At 42.3% G+C, this 19,137-nt stretch overlaps 1 protein-coding gene across 2 annotated transcripts in view; it reads right to left on the bottom strand.

The window, feature by feature from the left end:
- Positions 1 to 294: 294 nt before the first annotated feature.
- Positions 295 to 19,137, bottom strand: part of Cryz (crystallin zeta) — a 36,433-nt gene continuing 17,590 nt past the window's right edge. The window contains exons 5-10 of one of the 2 annotated variants that reach the window (XM_059266491.1): positions 9,981 to 10,032; positions 4,960 to 5,109; positions 2,085 to 2,186; positions 1,901 to 1,996; positions 1,431 to 1,479; positions 295 to 463 (exon numbers count right to left, since the gene is read on the bottom strand). In XM_059266491.1, the coding sequence (XP_059122474.1) occupies positions 456 to 463; positions 1,431 to 1,479; positions 1,901 to 1,996; positions 2,085 to 2,186; positions 4,960 to 5,109; positions 9,981 to 10,032 (457 nt within the window). In that variant the 3' untranslated portion in view covers positions 295 to 455. Of the gene's footprint in view, positions 1,480 to 1,900; positions 1,997 to 2,084; positions 2,187 to 4,959; positions 5,110 to 9,980; positions 10,033 to 19,137 lie in introns of both variants that reach the window. The other variant, XM_059266490.1, reaches the window with a different exon arrangement.

Here is a 19,137-nt window from a genome sequence, read left to right as displayed (position 1 = left end):
AAATGTTATTTTATAGGTTAGTTAACCAGTAAGTAACAGTGGCTGAACTTAGACCATGCTAATGGCTACAACACTTTGGTCACAGCACAAACATCAAGATATCAGTGCCCACATCCCCCAACTGCATGAACAGTGATTTCTGCTCACTCCTTAGCAAACTGTTGTTCAACTGAACAAATGAAACAAGACAATTACCCATATAATTCGACAATAAACAGGCGATATGTTCATGTGGAGAAAAACAAAACCAAAAGTGAGTTATGGAACCTTATCTCCTTGGACATAATACTGGGGTGAGATTTCTAAAAGGCTGTCCTTTTATTTAGTCTAAAAGAATTCCAGCACAAAACAGGCCTACTAAGCAGTCACAAGGTCAGGAGCCATGCAGAAGTGAGGTTTGTGCTACACAGGTGAGACAGACATAGGCTTCAGGATCCTACAGGACTGACTCCAACTTACCGTCCTATGAAAACCAAAGCAGGCCTTTCCTAATGTGTTAAATTTGTGAACTTACAATTTTAAGCAAAATTATGAGGCTTGTGTCACACATACAGGAAACTCTAAATAACCATGAAGCATTGAATGGGTGACTGTACTCAATTCCACAGACCCAGAATAAGGTTGCTGATCTCCTGGAACATGGTTGGTGACCAGCATGTGAGTATTCTAGCATTTTCAGAAATGTTAGGAAAACTGACTGACAGCTGTCTCAGGCATTGCTCGTTTTACCCTTCCCAGAGGCTCACAGACTGAGATGATATTGGTTTTAAAAGGATGTTTTTCAGCCCAGAAAGTCTTCAGAATCCAAGACAGCCATGCCGACCAGAGGACTGGGCACCTTAAATAAAAGTAGGCAGGCTTGGAAGCCCCTGGAGGTCAAGAGTCAAAGGCCTGAAGTCAATCAATTAAGAAGTTCTGAAATGAAGCTGTGTGTGGCAGTCCATGACTGTTACCCTGGCACTTAGAAGGCTGAGACAGAACGATGACCATGAGTTCAAGGCTAGCATGAACTACAGAGCAAGATCCTGTCTCAAAAAAACAAAACAAAACAAACAAACAAAAAAAACAGAAACACTAAACCAAACCAAGAAAACCAAGAGAAAGAAGTAAAACCAGTTTTGAGATGCATGCCAACCCCACCTAAGGCTGCATGCTGCTCTCTGCTATGGTGCTACTCCACTGTGTCTACCCCCGAACATCATGTTTTTAATACATGAAACCCAATGAAATGAATGCTGATTAAAGATGACAGACAGAAGAAAGACTTGGGGAGGAAGATGTCACAGTGACACAGGGCGTCCTAGAAGGAGTTGGTCATCATGGGAGAAGAATCATTTTCCCGGTCTTCCCACTGCTATGGATGATGTCTTCATGGGCCTGGACCACCTTCTCCAATGGGTACTCAGAACCTATCACGGGTTTTAACCAACCTTCTTCCATTCCTGCTTGGAGGATACCTGCGAATTGCTGAAATTCCTCCTAGGGGAAAGAGACAAAAATGTTTTAAAGTGTGTTTTTGTTGTTCTCTGTCTCTCAGCAGTGGACCACATGACTCATGTTCGGAGGTATTAAGGAACGTGGATATCGGGGAGCCATACCAGAAAGGTCCTCTTGCAAATGTGCAAATTTGACAATTAGCCCAGAACTCCCTTTTAATTCTGTCAATCACACAAGCCTGGAACAGTGTTAGTATAGGAAATACTGTCTTGAAATAGTTATGATTAGCATGCCTTCTCCCAAACAGACTGAATTATACTGCTGCTCTCACAAACCATCCAGTGACTGACCGGTATCTACCTCTCCAGTCGGGTGACCAAGCTCAGCATCTACTGTAAATCTGTTGACTAGACAAACTTCCAAGTGTTTATGTTAGCAACATCAGAACCACCTTCTTACCTACCTTGGTGGATGAAAAGAGAGAAACTCCAATTATACTCGTCTCCTTTGCCATGGTGTCCCTTGGGTTTATTTCAATAGGACCTCTAGAGCCAACAACCTGTCATGAAAAGATCAGGTACACTGTGAAGATGCCTGTGAAGGGGGAAATGGCAGAGAACGTCAAAGGGATGAAGGACAATACTTACGATTACCCGTCCTCCCCGGGACAGAAGCTTCAAGTCATTATTCAGGTTGACATTCGACAGCATCTCAATAATCACATTAACCCCCTCGTCACCCACAGATTTCTGCATAATAAAAAGAACATGATAAAGGTGAACGGCTGTAAACTCACTTCTCCAGTAGCATGTTTCACAGAAATGTGTTTCAGATGGCATGTAAATGCTACGTTTTTAAGACTAACAATGCATGCTTTAAAATGGTCTAATTACAAGGCAATGATGCCATGCCAAGCAAACAGCCACACTCTGCAGTGTGAAGACTGAGAGGCACCAGATAAATTGCCATATGAGATAAAATCTGTACAGATTATGTGTGTGTGTGTGTGTGTGTGTGCGCGCTAGTCAACTTGAACATAAAATGTTTTTCCTTAGTTAAAAATTTCCTATCGTTAAAAATGTCTACAGAGAGGAAGAAACAAATCAAAACTTCCCAAACCCTAGGGGTCTCTCTCCCATTGGTGCTTTCAGGATGTGTGGGGTGGACTGGGGTGTGTATCTGTGGGTGGGTAGGGTGTGTACTTCTGTGTGTGCATATTCAGTGCTGCTCTAAGTGCTTTCTCATTGCTTGCTACACTGATTCTTTTTGTCTGCACTGTAGAGTATTGGTTCTCCATATTTAAAAATGGTTCTTGAAGAGCCAGCAGTATTATAGTTATTTTCTATTACATTTGTTTTACTTTATTTTAACAAAAGTGAATACGTACACCAGGCATTGGTGCAAAGAATGGATGTAGTGCACTTAAAACTAGAAATCTGGGTGGAAACCACCACAAGCACAGCTTTTACAGAATGCCTGAGTACTGTGCTAGCAGAGGGAGGCCATGAATTACAGAAGGAAGGCCTGAGTACTGTGTTAGCAGACGTAAGCCATGAGTTACAGAAGAAAGAGTTAAAGTTTAATTGCCTACACTGGTCAAAGAAAGTTCCTCAGAGGAAATGACCTGGAGGATGAAAAGGGGTCTCCTAAACACAAGAAGGGAGATGAGGAAAATCTACACACAGGACCTTTGGGGAACTCTTCCTCAGCCACAGCCTGGTGGGAGAGGAAAACACAAACTGTTAGAGCTGAAAACATGCTGAACAGTGCCTTAGTGAAGGACTAGGTGTTTGGTTTTATTTTTCAGGTGTTGATTAATTCAATGTTTTAAGTATTAGAAACTCAGTAAGAGGCAGGAAGTCAAAATTCCTATTTGAAGAGAGATCCATTCTAGTTATTTCTTGATACATTTAAAGGGACAAAATTCTCTGGGAACAGTAGAAGATAAAGGGGCTCTGAGCTCAGTTAAAACACTCATCAGGCTGTGGAAACGGAGGCTTAAGTAGCAGTGACAAGGACTTGAGAGACCCTTGCAGGGGTGAAGCTGGCAGAGTAACGTGGGCAACGTGGAGGGCAGCAGGGAGATGATTTAAAATGAGAATAAACACTGAGATTGGGTTCTTGCCTTGACAACATGTATGGCAAAGACTGCTAGGCCGGTGGCACACAGGAATGAAACTCCGGTCAAAGAGGCAACAGAGCACACAGACACACAGACACACAGACACACAGTGTGTAATAACATGAAGAGGAAGGAGGTTAACGTGATGCCAGTGTGTAGGAAGACAGCCAGGTTCAAGGAGATGGAGTCAAGGTCTCACTCCTGAGGATGAAGACAGACACAAGACCAGCCTAGTCACAAGGCCTCACCTCTGACCCGAGAGGCAGCCTGGGTAGATGTCCAATAACACAAATGCAGAACTGCACTGGGAAGGAGGGAGGGAGAGAGGGAGGGAGGGAGGAGGGGAGAGAGGGAGGAAGTCAGAGAGGGAGCAGTGAGTCCCCTGTGTTTCCAGACGTTAGGCAGTAAAGGAACTGGAGAGGGAAGGGGAGAGGACAGGGAAGGAGAGCAGAGGGGAGGGAGAGGCCTGGACATTTCTGGGAACATAAGAAACAGAGAAGCCGCAGGGCAGGTGAAGGAGTCAAGACCTCAGACTCTGGACAAACAAGCAGCCAGCTCACCCAGGAACCAGGCTTCCATAACCTCTGTAAACACTCCAGGAGTAAGCATGGGGTGCCAGCTCCCCTGTACAAGGCACAAATGAGAGCCTTGACTGGTGTTTTTTGGCAAGGCAGTATGGTGGAAATAACTGCCCCACACCACCACCACCACATTCTTCCTCCTTGGGTAATGACCTCTCTAAAACACTCAGTGCCGGGAATTCTCATTCTCCAAACTCAAGAAAGTGCTTGTGAGGGTGAGCAAGGAGTCAGTCTTGAATTAGTTATTAGCAGTATACAAACAGGGACTTGAGGGTTGAGGCGAAGGTTGGGAAAAGAAGGCAGAGGCAGAGCGCTGGCCAGGCAAAACAGATAAGACCTGTATGAACTGGGTTGTATGCAACAATTACCTGAACGCTCCTCACCATGATGGGAAGGACAGTGATTATTCCTCCCCAAGGACCCCATTAACAAGCAGCATATTTTCCGGGTAGATACATCTGATGCGTAATTCTGGGAATCTCAACTGCAATGGGAATTTTACATCATAACAGCTGCCATAAGAGCGTCGTGGACTGCAAGCTTTACTTACAATGTGACTTTTCAATTTTTTGAGCCATCAGAAAAGCTCCACCTCATTTAATACGCATGCACAATGAAAATATGACAGCAAAGGATGAAAACTAGATGCCTGTGCCTTTTAAACCAATTAAAACACACAGAGATATGAAAACGGAAGCAATCTTATTTATTAAGCAAAGTCCTATTTATTCATTAAAAGGGCAGTAGTTAAAATAACTTGTTTTTAAAATGAGTAAAAAGAAGTGATGTTTGACTGCTTAAAACTGTAGAAAACTTTACCTTGATTTTATCAATATAATTAACTTCTTTATGATCAAACACTTCATGAGCTCCATTTTGCAGAACAAGCTTTTTTCCTTCCTCAGAACCAGCTGTGCCCAAAACTTTTAAGCCATGAGCTCTGGCAATCTGGCACGTAGCTATTCCAACCTGAAAAACAAAATATAAGCCTGACATTCCACATTCTCTGCATTCCCGAAAAGCCTTTGATGCCAACAGGAATCTGCAGATCCCTCTAGGGCAGTGTTTCTCAACCTGGAAGCTGAGCAACACTTTCACAGGGCTGTATATCAGATACTTACATTATGATTCCTAACACTAGCAAAATTACAGTTATGAAGTAGCAAAGAAATAACTTTATGGTTGGGGTCACCACAACGTGAGGAACTGTATTAATGTGTCACAGCATTAGGAAGGTTGAGAACCACTGTCCTAGTTATAATCAATCCTGAAGGTTAGATGAAAACCAGCTTTGAGTTCATATTCGTACCATTCTGGTGACACGCTAAGTTCTCCCTACACTGTGCTCAACTTATCCTCACAATGCTCGGTGAGGTCTTCATCACCTCTATCTGTATTATGCTGATAAGGAATGGGCAAGCTCTAAATACACCAACTTTGTCCAAATCTCACACAGCAGAACAAGGCCGAATCAGACTGCACAAAGTAACCATTAACCACTGTCTCAGAACACCTGCTAATACCTGCTTTGTGCAGGAGGTACAGGCTTTAAAGATGACTTCAACACTGCTGCTAACTATATCTAACCAATTAATATGACAGTCTGATAACAAGCATAAGGCCTCTACCATTTAAGTCAGAGACACAGGTTTATAGGCTCATTTATTGAGTGCCTGTCTTGTGCTGCCCATGCACTTAATGTAAAAAAATTACATTCTAAAGACAAAGGAAGATAGTAAATGAACAAACAAGCCAGTAAGTCAGTGAAGCGAACAGAAAGCACTAGAGAAAAACAACAACCTGGGTTAGGGATGTGGAGAGGGGCTGTCTAGGTCATCAGGAAAGGTGACTGGAAGAAAGGAGGCCCGGAAGGGGGGGGCGGGGCGGGAGGAGAGCCAGTCAAACACTGGCCAATTGCCGACGGTGAAGGGCGGGGCTGGCTGAACGGATAGAGCAGGGACATGCTTAGGATGGTCAAAGGGCAGAAAGAGGGATGACATGGCTCAGGGAAGGATCACATGACCCAGTGGAGACAAAGTCAACAGCCAAGGTCCAGGGCACAGTAAAGGTTCTGGACAATATTGAGAAACATGGCACTCCCTGGAGAATCTAAGCTCTGCAGGTGTGCTCACAGCTGTACCCTAGACTTGTATCCTCACACTGGCAGGTAGACCCTCTAGACCCTGGTGAATCCACAGTAAGGAAGTGGAGTGTGGTCATATATTGTGTTCCCCAATACATTATGCATCCTAATAAACTCATCTGGGACAGAGGACAGAACAGACACTAGATAGACATAGAGGCCAGAAAATGGTGGCACACACTCCTTTAATCCTATCACTTGGGAGGCAGAGATCCATTCGGATCTCTGAGTTCAAAGCCACACTGGAAACAGCCAGGCATGATGACTCATGCCTTTAATCCCAGGAAGTGATGACAGGAAGCAGAAAGGTATATAAGGTGTGAGGACCTAGAGCTGGTTAAGCTTTTAGGCTTTTAGCAGCAGTTCAGCTGAGAGCCCTCAGATGAGGACACAGAGGCATCCAGTCTGAGGAAACAGGATCAGCTGAGGAAATGGCGAGGTGAGGTGGCTGTGGCTTGTTCTGCTTCTCTGATCTTCCAGCGTTCACCCCAATAACTGGCACCGGGTTTGTTTTTATTAATAAGACCTTTTAAGATTCGTGCTACAGTAGAGTGATGTGAAATCACCCCACTGGGAACTGCTGATCCAGAGCAGAGCTTGGGCTCTCTAACTGCATCCATTTACTCTCATTTTTCATAGAATAAAACCCTTCCCAACTGTGATTTATCATATGTTTTTTATATCCCCAGTTTTATTCAAAGTCAAATTTAGAAAAGCACTTATTGCTTGAAAAGAAGATATTCAGCCATTTCTTTTTTTCTTTTTTATCATTTATTCATTTTTATTTTATGTGCATTGGTGTTTTGCCTACATGTATGTCTGTGTGAGGGTGTCAATCTTCGAGTTATATAGACAGTTGTGAGCTGCCATGTGGGTGCTGGGAATTGAACCTGGATCCTTTGAAAGAGCAGTCATTGCTCTTAACCTCTGAGCCATTTCTCCAGCACCCCATTTCTCTTTTCTTTTGAGAAACTCACTACATAGCCCAGGCTGGTCTGAAATCATAGTGAGCCTCTGCCTCAGCCTCCCAAGTGTTAGGATTTTCAACATGAGCCACCTTGTTAGGCTGTCATTTTCTGTTAATGTGTTTCATTCACAGACCAGGGCTTCCTCAGCATTTTCCACTCAGGACTCCTTTTACAAAACCTTAGGCATATGGACACACGAAACAGACACACAAATCAGACCTCTCAGAGTTTGACCCATTATTCTGACTTTGTAATTGTCAAGTGTAAGAATGACACTTCACATAAATATATGTAGTAAAAAAGTGGCAGACATGTTTAGGCCCACTTCAGAAATTGTTGAAAATCTTCCCTACCCCCAGGTCACAATTTATTGAACTATTTTTAATGAAAGTCAAGGCAGCAATTCAATAGCAATTTTTAAAATCAAGCCTTCTTTGTGAGTATATGTGTGCATGTGCTAGTGTATACATCCAGTGCACATGTAGAGGCCAAAAGTGAGCATATTCCCTCCCATATCACACCATCTTCTTAAAACCATAGATTCCAACACAATACAAATACAATACAGTCGACATTGATTTGATACATGCTGACACCAGATCAGCAGGTTAGACTGCTTTCCACCGAGCCAAGTCAGAAACCATGTGGTAGAAGTGGAGAACCAACGCAGGCAAGTTGTCCTCTGACCACCAAGAGCATGCACAGACACACAAATCAATAAATGTAAAAAACTCAATTAAAAACCGAAGAAGCTATGATCTGGAAGGCCAACGGGATTGGGCAAGATAGGAAAAATAATTACAATGAGAAATGAGAGAAACTCACTTGAGCAGGAGCAATTCTAGCCTCCCAGGCTACAATAGGCTTAAAGACTGTAAGGTCCATGAGGCTATGCAAGTCAGGCTATGGGGTTTCTAGCCTAACCAAAACAAGTATGCAGGACCCCATACTTGTTTGGGGATGAAGAGGACAGGAGGCCATTAGGTGAAACGCTGCACTACAAGGTCATCGCAATCCACTCCGATGACTTAAATTTTCTATTGACACTATGACTCTAATAAAATCACATTTTAAAGTACAGATTTAATGCAAACCTATCATGTAATGCTCCTTTGAGGGGCCACCCGGTCGTCTTCTGAATGGCTCTGGCTGTTATTTTCTTGCCAACAATTAGACTCACAATATTTTTCCAAGAGATTATGTGCCATTATCTGCCAGCTATTTTTATTTTTCTCCAACTTACTTTGCTACCACTAAAAGGAGGCACTCCCAACCAACATACTAGGACAATGGCTGTGTTCGTAAATCCACATCACTTTAAACCCACAGCATAATCCCACAGAAATGTGAATTAAATGAGAACAGAAAGTACAAACAGAAGCCAGGCAAAAGCCAGTGCTGTCTCCCTCAGATACGGCAGGGGATCAGGAGCTTCCCACTCCAGCCGCCGGCCGCCGGCCCAGCCAGCCAGGATTTAGCAGGCTCAGTCAGCTCCGAAAACCAACAGTTTGGATTTTACCTTTTCAAAAAGCAAACCAATCCATCTGAAGTGACAGGGAATAAAGAGATTTCCTTTAAACTCCTCTCTCTCCACTGTACCAAAATCTCTCTTCTCTACAGAGCGCCAGGCTCTCAGAAAGCCATAGTAATTTAAATAAACTCATGTGTTTTTCAAACCTTTGGTTATTGGGTTAAATTTAAACCTTATCCAAAACCAGCCTTTGGTGGTAGTAAACGGTGAGTTCAGCAGTTGTGTGTTCTCAGAGACACCCTGGACTTTTTGATAAACAGTCTGATCCATGAAATCCTCAGGAGTGACTTCTTTGAGTCAGAAGCCAGACATGAAACAAGGAAGTTCATCTCTAAAGAGACACAAAGTGGCCTAACTTTTGAGTTACCTGGCACTTTTAGAAGCAGAGTCATACTGTCAGGGCACCACCACCATTACATGGGGCATGCTGTGCCCATGAGTGACTCCTTTCCTTGTCCTCCCAGAACACCCAGTACTGAAAGCTGACAAGTTCCCTGAAGGTGAGCCATCGTGCCCCGGGCCCTGGGTTTTAAAAACGTGAAATCTTGTCTGCAACATTTCAAAGCCTCCCTGTGCTGTAGAATTAAATTCCAAATGTATCCCTCTACCTTTCCTGCCATGCTCCTTGGAGGCAGACTGCAGTAAGATTTCTGAGGAGGAGGCTAACAGTGCTATACTTAGTGATTGCCTAAAGAGGCTTAGGTGCTAAGTTCTAAATCCTTTCCCCACTGATCCTCAACATCTTCAGCCTTGGCCTGTGGTGTTGAGGACACAGCTATCTACCAAGCACTCCTTGGATGTCATCACAGTGTGTGTGTGTGTGTGTGTGTGTGTGTGTGTGTGTGTGTGTGTGTGTGTTGGCAGGGAGGACTGGACAGAAGAGAAGCTGGCCACACTGCCCAAGAGGTTTAATGAACCTTATTTTGTTATCTAAGGGAATATGCAACAACTATTGCTAACCTTCGAGCAGCTTAAAACGTCACAAAATTCTATGAACAATGAGAAACACCACCCAGAGGCAAAGGCAGGCCAGTCTTGGTGTACTCCCTACATGGGTGGAAAACCCACCACATTAATTCTCAAAGAATAACTTTTTAAAATTTAAAAAGTAAAAAGGTAAAGAGATTTCAAGAACTATTATGTGAGACCCATAACTCCATGCTTACTTAAACATAGACTTAAAACTATAGATACTTACTCCTCCACTCGCTCCATGAACCAAGACGCTTTCCCCAGCTCGCACACGGGCGCTGCAGAACAAAGCAGAGGGGCCGTTACTCTCTCCTCCTAAGCTGACCAAGAGCTGCTGTTTTCAATCATCTTCGAGGAGTTTCTACTCTTGCTTCAGCTAACACCCAAAGAGCTACTGCATCCTGACATGGAATCAAGTATCCTCTAACCCCAAGGCTCAAGAATGGTTCCCAGAGCCGCAGTGAACACAAACCTTCCATGCAGTACCCACTCAGGGGTGCCACTGGGCATCTGTTACCTGCCTCTGTCCATGATGGATGCAGAAATCACACTGCAGTTCTCAGGCTACAGTCCTCGTATGTTGGTGGAACTTCCGAACCAGAAAAATTGGAGTCCCTCATGTCTATGTGTCCCCACAGAGAGTGTTCCCAACAAGTTTTCTGCGCCTCAGTCTTTATCCTGTGGTCCAGCGTTACCCAGGTAACAGCAGGTAACTGCTTCTGGCAGGGCCAAGAAAATGTCCTAGCCCTTCCACACCTCTGGACATCAGGTCTGAGAGTCCAGAGAAGGGCAGTGCTGAGTCATCAAGGGCCCCAGGGCCCCTGTAAAGTGCCCGCCAGGCTTTACTCCTGTGCCCCATTACCACGGTCTTTCAAACACTGGATGCTAGGAAGAGACACCGAGACAGCATGGGGAGTGCTCCACTATTCAAGCACATGAGCCCTCATGTCACCACTACACCCTTATCACCCAGCTCACTCTGGGAACATGGAAAGAGGGCCCCTTTTAGGGGACTCCGTTCTTTCTAGAATGAGAACATATAGCCCTGAGTCCCTGCTCACGGCTTACACGTGGCAATCACTGAAGCCTCCCTCACTCTTGTTTATAGACAGGGAAGTGAAGACAGGGAGAGAGACAGAGTTTAAATGATAAACTGAGACACAAATATCAAAAACCCTGATACCTTAGAGGTACAAATGTAGGGGAGTAAGATTACTAACAATATACCCTGAGAGATAAAACACGCCTTGAAAACCTTAGAACATCCCTCAAACATGAAGAACACATTTCCCCAAATCTCAAGGCCTAGAGTAAAAGAAAGAAATCTTCTCCCTCACACCCTCTCCTCTGCATGGACCTTCTCCCTCACACCCCCTCCTCTGCATGGACCTTCTCCCTCACACCCTCTACTCTGCATGGACCTTCTCCCTCACACCCTCTGCTCTGCATGGACCTTCTCCCTCACACCCTCTGCTCTGCATGGACCTTCTCCCTCACACCCTCTCCTCTGCATGGACCTTCTCCCTCACACCCTCTGCTCTGCATGGACCTTCTCCCTCACACCCTCTCCTCTGCATGGACCTTCTCCCTCACCCCCACGGCTCTGCCATGCTGCCCTGCATGCAGCCATGCTGGTTAATGTTGTATAACAATGTGCCTGGGAAAGCACTTCAGATTTTCTCAAGTATCATTCTGGATGTTCCTAAAAGAGCATCTTTGTTGATATTTTGTTTTTGTTATTGTTTGTAATTTTGTACAAAATTAACAATTAATTGACAGTTTCATCCCTTTACAGTGTGGGTGGACCTCATCCAGTCAGGTGAGGACCTGCACAGAACACAGGCTATGTCTCCTAAGCCACTGTGCTAGCACACTGTGAGGCTTAGACTGCAGCCATCCCCAACTCTCCATCCTGCTGCCTCCTCCACCAAATTTCAGTCCTCATAAACCTCTACAACTTTGGGAGCCAAGTCTTTAAAATCATTAATCAATTATACATGTCTAGTTGATTTGAGAAGATATATGTGCATACAGATATATAGAGTGGCACCCAAACACGCACAAATGTCCCTAGTTCATTTTGTTTCTGATGGTCATCGTCCTGTCCCCTGGGGTTCAAACTGTATACATGTAGTGGGTAGCCATTCCAGCTTTGTTCTGGAAGTTCCAACCCCCATTGAGACTTCGGCAACTGTCACGCCTACAAGGCGGGGCCAAGGGAGGCGCCTGGGGACCCGAGATCCGGATCAGCGAACGCTCTCTTGGTTCCAGGACGCTGGATGGTGGAGGTAGACAGAGGAGAGCTCCAGAGAACACCGCTGGACTGTGATACACCTTCCCCAGACCCCGCGACCTACCTATCCCTTAATTTGTAAGTTACGCCATTAAATAAATCTCCTTTTAACTACGTGGAGTGGCCTAAATAATTTCACCAATATCTGGCGCTCACGTGGGGCAAATCCCAAAAGCCTGGGTGGCTCCTGCCCTCAGCCTCCTCCCCGGCTAGCAGGTACCTAAACCCGCCTGCAAAGTTCCATATAACCAGGGAACGCCTACACGGTTCCATTCCCGAAAAAGGGAGCAGCTAGTCCGGTCTCAGCTCCCTAGCTTAGCCCCGAGACCAGCAAAAGAGGCACTCCCCAGCTTCCTGAGTGCACGCACGCCAGCTGCGGCTCGGCTCCGCCATCTTGACTCCAGCGAGCTGCAGTCAGCCAAGATCACCAGCAGGCCCTGCTTTGGAGCTGTACCATCACCACCTGCTGGCTGAAAAGTGCTACTACACCCCCCAAAACCACGAAAGGTAAGTAAAAGTACTTGATAATTTTACACCTTAAAATTGACTGACAAATTTTGAGTAATTCTGGTAATATGGCTGACAACATTACCTCACAAGAATTTGAAAACCTTTTTGCCTGTATGATGAATGACATCTTCCTGGAAATATACGACCTTCCTAAGGCATATCTGGCCTGTACCATTTTGGCATTCATCGTAATAATTCACACAGTGTTCAAACACTGGTTTAAAAACAAGAACAAAGATGAGTTATTATTGGGACTGATACAGGCTTTAAGCGAGAGCAATGACGGCTTACAGAAAAAGATTCTATCTCTGGAATCTGCTTTAATGGATAGCAATGAGACCTTAGAGAAAAAGATTCTCTCTCTGGAATCTGCTAACCAGGATTTACAGGCTTTCAAAACTAACAATGATGGCTTACAGAAAAAGATTCTATCTCTGGAATCTGCTTTAATGGATAGCAATGAGACCTTAGAGAAAAAGATTCTTTCTCTGGAATCTGCTAATCAGGATTTACAAAACAGGCTTGTACCAAAAATTGATCTTATTGATAATAAATGTGAATATTTAATGGACAGAACACTAACTCTCCAGACACTATATAAGGAAGAAAGATTATCATTAATTGATAAGATAAGGTCCATGGAATCATGTGTTTCTGAGGAACATAAAAACTTCTATGATTCCATGAGAAATCTGGAGTCCCTTGCCAGAGAGGAGGTTCACTCCATAGAACAGACCCTAGGTGCTCGTTTGCAGGCCTTAGAAGAAACTCTCAGTAAACATGACAAGGGACCTAATAAGCAGAAGGGCAAGACCATAGAGGTTGTAACATCTCCAAATGGCTCTCACACAATGGCTTATCCTGTTATCATCCATGAGAAGCCAGCGGATGACACACACCCCGAGCCATATAATACATATACATTACAACCAATTTCAACAAGGGACTTTAAAAATATAAAGGAAGCAGTAGTTACATATGGGATACACTCCACATACGTAAAACAATTGTTAAATTCATGGTCTACCTCACATAGAATCATCCCAGATGACTGGCATCAGTTGATTTCAGCTGTTCTAGAATATAGTCAGCAGCTACAGTGGAAAAGCTGGTTGAGAGAAGAGGCAAAAAATTTAGAACAACAAGGTAAACTCAGAGGTTTTGTGATCTCCCAAGATCAAATACTTGGTGAGGGATGTTTTGCTGACAGGAATGTACAAGCCATTTATGATGAACATACAATATCCCTATGCCGTACAGCAGCTCTAAATGCTTGGGAAAAAATTCCAGAACCTGGAAAACCAACTGAGGTATACACAAAGATATTTCAGGGACCGCACGAACCCTTCACTGATTTTTTACAAAGACTGAACACAGCTATAACAAGAGCTGTATCAGATAAAGAATTAAGAAAAGTATTAATTGAGTCCTTGGCATTCGACAATGCTAATGCAGAATGCAGAAGAATACTTACACCATTAAAGATCAGATCAGCTCCTTTGGAAGAATGGATTCAGTATACTAATGGTGTTGAGTCTCGTAACTACAGTAATGAGGCTTGGATAGGAGAGACAAATCCCAGAGGTGAAAGAAGGCCCCGTGTTACCAAATGTTTTAAATGTGGTACACCAGGTCATATAAGTAAAAACTGTACATGGGGTACTCCTAGGAGTAATACTCCTTTTAGGAATAGCCTAAACAGGAGACCCCAACCACCTCCCGGATTATGTAGAAGGTGTGGCAAAGGCCGACATTGGACCAGTGAGTGCAGATCAAAAATAGATATACGAGGTAACCCTTTACTGGCGGGAAACGCCTCAGGGGGCCTCTTGCAGGCCCCCAAATCAAATGTAGTACGAACATTCCCAGCCACTGTGGAAGAAATTCCTCTCCAGGACAACTGAATAAACCACTGCCTAATGTAAAAACCGATACTGCAATGGATGATAAAACAGCTCTGATGGATGGATCACAGTTTACAAAGAACACTATAAAACAAATATTTTGGCAGACTTCCATAAATGGTCAAAGACCAAAGCTTAGAATTCGAATTAATGGCCTGGTTATGGAGGGACTGGTAGACACAGGTGCAGATGTGACTATAATTACACCAAAATCATGGCATCCGAATTGGCCTCTTCAAGAGGTAGATGTCCAACTTTTAGGGATTGGCACCCTATCTCAGATAAAACAGAGTTCGAGATGGGTTGAATGCATAGGGCCAGAAGGACAGAGAGGAAGACTGAAGCCATATGTAGCAAATGTAGCAGTAAATCTTTGGGGCCGAGATCTGTTACAACAGTGGAATACCCAGATTAAAATTCCTACACTTTCAGAAAAAGAATACAGACCAATGCATGTTTCTAGGAATAATATCATCGCATGCTATAAAAATCAGGCACCAACCATTCAGGCTGTTCACAAACAGAGCACAACTGCTGTTGAACTCTCAGAAGTACCAACTGCCTTACCTTTAAAATGGCTAACTAATAAACCTGTCTGGGTTGGACAATGGCCTTTGACAAAAGAGAAGCTACAAGCTTTAGAACAGCTGGTTCAAGAGCAGTTAAATGCTCAACACATTGAAGAATCTACCAGCCCTTGGAATTCTCCTGTATTTGTTATTAAAAAAAAGTCTGGTAATTGGAGAATGCTGACAGATCTGAGAGCTATTAATAAAGTAATTCAGCCAATGGGCTCCCTACAGACTGGGATGCCCTTGCCCTCTCTGCTACCTAAAGAATGGCCTATAATAGTTATTGACTTAAAAGACTGTTTCTTTACCATACCCTTACAAGAAAATGATAGAGAAAAATTTGCCTTCACAGTACCTAATTATAACAATTCTCAGCCAGTCAAGAGATATCAATGGAAGGTCCTCCCACAGGGAATGTTAAACAGCCCTACTTTGTGCCAATACTTTGTGCAGAAACCATTGGAGATAATTCGTGTAAAGTTTCCACAATCCATAATTTATCACTATATGGATGATATCCTATTAGCTGATCCAAAGTTAGATACATTAGAAAGCATGTTTGAAGAAGTAAAAAAAGTTTTGCCTCACTGGGGACTGCAACTTGCTCCTGAAAAAATACAAAGAGGAGATTCTATTAACTACTTAGGATATAAGATAGAGCTACAAAAAATTAGACCCCAAAAGGTACAGCTAAGGAGAGATCGATTGAAGACTCTTAATGATTTTCAAAAGTTATTAGGAAGCATTTCCAACTTACTGGGTATCATGGGAATACCCAAAGATGGACTACAAAATTTGGCTAATACTCTAGAAGGGGACAAAGAATTAAATAGTCCAAGAGAATTATCAGCCGAAGCTGAGAAGGAATTGGCTCTAGTAGAAAAGACAATTCGAGAAGCACATGTGGATCGTGTGGATCCAGAACTTAAATGCATTCTTGTCATATTCCCCTCCAGACATTCCCCAACAGGTATTTTGATGCAGAGGGAAGATATTATATTGGAATGGATATTCCTACCACGTAAACCAAATAAGAAATTAAAGACTTATATAGAAAAGATCTCTGATTTGATTCAAAAAGGTAAACTAAGACTTCGCCAGTTGACAGGAATGGACCCAGCAGAAATTGTAGTACCTTTAACTAATGAAGAAATTTCATCACTATGGAAAGATAATGAATACTGGCAGAGAGCCTGCAGTAACTTTTTGGGAGAGATTAACAACCACTATCCCAAAAGCAAGAGAATAGAATTTATAAAGAAAACCGAATGGGTCCTTCCTCACATTGTACGACAAAAGCCAATTTCTGGAGTCCTCACATTCTATACTGATGCAAATAAATCAGGGAAAGCAGGATATAAATCAGGAGACTTAAGTAAAGTGGTACAAAGTCCATACAGCTCTGTACAAAAGGCAGAACTGTATGCCATTCTTATGGTACTGATGGACTTCACAGAACCCCTCAATATAGTCACTGACTCTCAATATGCAGAGAGAGTTGTTTTACATATTGAAACTGCTGAATTTATTCCTGATAATACAGAATTAACTTCATTATTCATACAATTGCAGGAAATCATCAGAAAAAGGGAACATCCTATATATATAACACATATCAGATCCCATACAGGTCTGCCAGGACCTCTAGCACAAGGTAATGATGAGATTGATCAGTTACTAATAGGTAATGTGCTAGAAGCTTCAGAATTTCATAAGAAATACCACACAAATAGCAAAGGTTTGAAGAAGGATTTCTCCATCACTTGGCAACAGGCTAAGGATATTGTGAAAAAATGTCCTACTTGTTCCATCTATAACCAACTTCCATTACCTGCAGGGAGCAATCCAAAAGGTATACAAGGAAATGAAATTTGGCAGATGGATGTGTTTCATTTTGCAGAATTTGGAAGATTAAAGTATGTACATCATACCATTGACACCTATTCAGGATTTCAATGGGCAACTCCTATGAGTTCTGAAAAGGCTGATTCTGTGATTACACACCTATTAGAAGTTATGGCCATCATGGGGATACCTGTACAAATTAAGACAGACAATGCTCCAGCATATGTCTCCAATAAAATGAGACAATTCTTTGCTTATTACAATATAAAGCATGTTACAGGTATACCACACAATCCCACAGGCCAAGCAGTCATAGAAAGATCCAATCGAACTTTAAAGGATATGCTAAATAAACAGCAACAGGTAACAATGACTCCTAAAAATAGATTGCATAGTGCTTTATTAACCTTGAATTTTCTCAATGCTGATGAGAAAGGAACAACAGCTGCAGAGAGACATTGGACGACAGACAAAACTCCCGAGCTAAACCAACCGGTTTATTTCAAGGATGTGCTGACCTCAGAATGGAAACCTGGATATGTTCTACGTTGGGGAAGGGGTTTTGCCTTTGTTTCTACAGGAGAAGAAAAGCTATGGATACCAACAAAATTAATAAAAATTCGATTTGAACAGGAAAAAACCCTTGATGAGGTGAAGTAAAAGATCATCCACCAATGTGACATCTCTACAAGTTGTAAGAAAAATTTAACAATCAAGGTTGGGGTAGGGTTCTGTTTTTGTCTTTCCAGGATAATGGAAATACCCATCTTCCAAAAATCATAAGGCCTTGGATATCCGGATGTTTACAGCAGAAAGAAAGAATCTATTGGTACCAATCTACACACGGTAAAAATCTCACTGTCTAACATCTATCTCTCTATTAATATAGAAAAGTTGTGGTCCCAATTCAATTATAAGCCAAGCTGGCTTTGGAGATGGAATTGGCTCACTCCTTCTCTAAACCCAAGCACATTGCTAAAAGAAAAGTTTGAGAGATTCTTCAGTACCATATCAGAAGAGCCCTCTGGTGTGGGACAGAAGGAAACCAATAAAAAGGGACCATTGTCTTCTAGATTCTAATTCTCTCCATGCTTACTCTTGATTTCTCAGAATCCTTTCTTACATGCTATGTCCTCTTTAAATCCAAATCTTCCATTTTGATAACAAATAAGTTTTTCTAATAGCAATCTCAGAAGTCTCCAGAAGGAAGATGGGGCCCCAACAACAACTCTACCCAATCCAGAATGATGCCATGGTAATCATCATCATACTACACTTCTTACCAGAATTTCAGACAATCTTACCCATTACTCTAAGACTTGCTGCAGAACCTACAGTTAGTCTAACTGAAATTTAACTATCTGCGCTTTCTCACAGTACCCAACAGAGATAACATCACCCCCTAAACAGCAGGAAGCAATTCTAAGAAAACGACGCCCCTTCTCCCTTAGGTTTCATAATTCTCAGGGTTATGGATGATGGTTACAGGGTTGGGGGTGGAAGGAAATATTAAACTCAGTACTCCCCCCCAAAAAAAAAAAAAAAAAAAAAGGAAAAGAAGAAATGGAATGGATACGTATAAGACATTATGGTAGATTATTGTGTATACTAGTAAACAAATTTAGTAAAATAGCAGCCTTAAATAATTTGCACTGTAATTTGCACTGTTATGGATTCTTATATGTTGATACAAATGTAAACTATTTTTATATTCCTGTTTAAGATAATTTGTATATTGATACAAATACAGAACTATACTTGGTATAATGTACATATATTTCTACTCTTATTTGAAATGTTTGTATATTGATACAAATGTAAATTTATATCTGTCATACTTTATGTATGTTCTACTTCTGTTTAGGATATTCGGTATATTGATATATATTTAAGATTATTGTCATATTGCATATCCCACTACATACTCCTACCTCTGTTATAAATATTGATATATATTTAAGATTATTGTCATATTGTATATCACACTATACACTCCTACCTCTGTTATAACATCTTGTGTATTGTCACAACTTTGAAGTCATCGTTCTTTACCATACACTTGCTTATAGACTGTCTACCTTGTTTACGTGAAGCCTTAGTCCTTAGGTTATTTCAGTAGATAAGACTTGTAGATTTATAGTCACCTATGCTTGTCATCTCTATAGTTACGTTAGTCAGGTTATACAGATTTACAGATACATAGGTCAGATGGACAGGTAATCTTCAAACACTTCATAGACCTAGAGAATATGGCATTTA

The sequence above is a fragment of the Peromyscus eremicus genome, chromosome 6, assembly GCF_949786415.1.
Source record: "Peromyscus eremicus chromosome 6, PerEre_H2_v1, whole genome shotgun sequence".
Taxonomy (NCBI): domain Eukaryota; kingdom Metazoa; phylum Chordata; class Mammalia; order Rodentia; family Cricetidae; genus Peromyscus; species Peromyscus eremicus.
The sequence above is the reverse complement of the archived record's forward strand: the minus strand, read 5'-3'. Positions and strand labels throughout refer to the sequence as shown.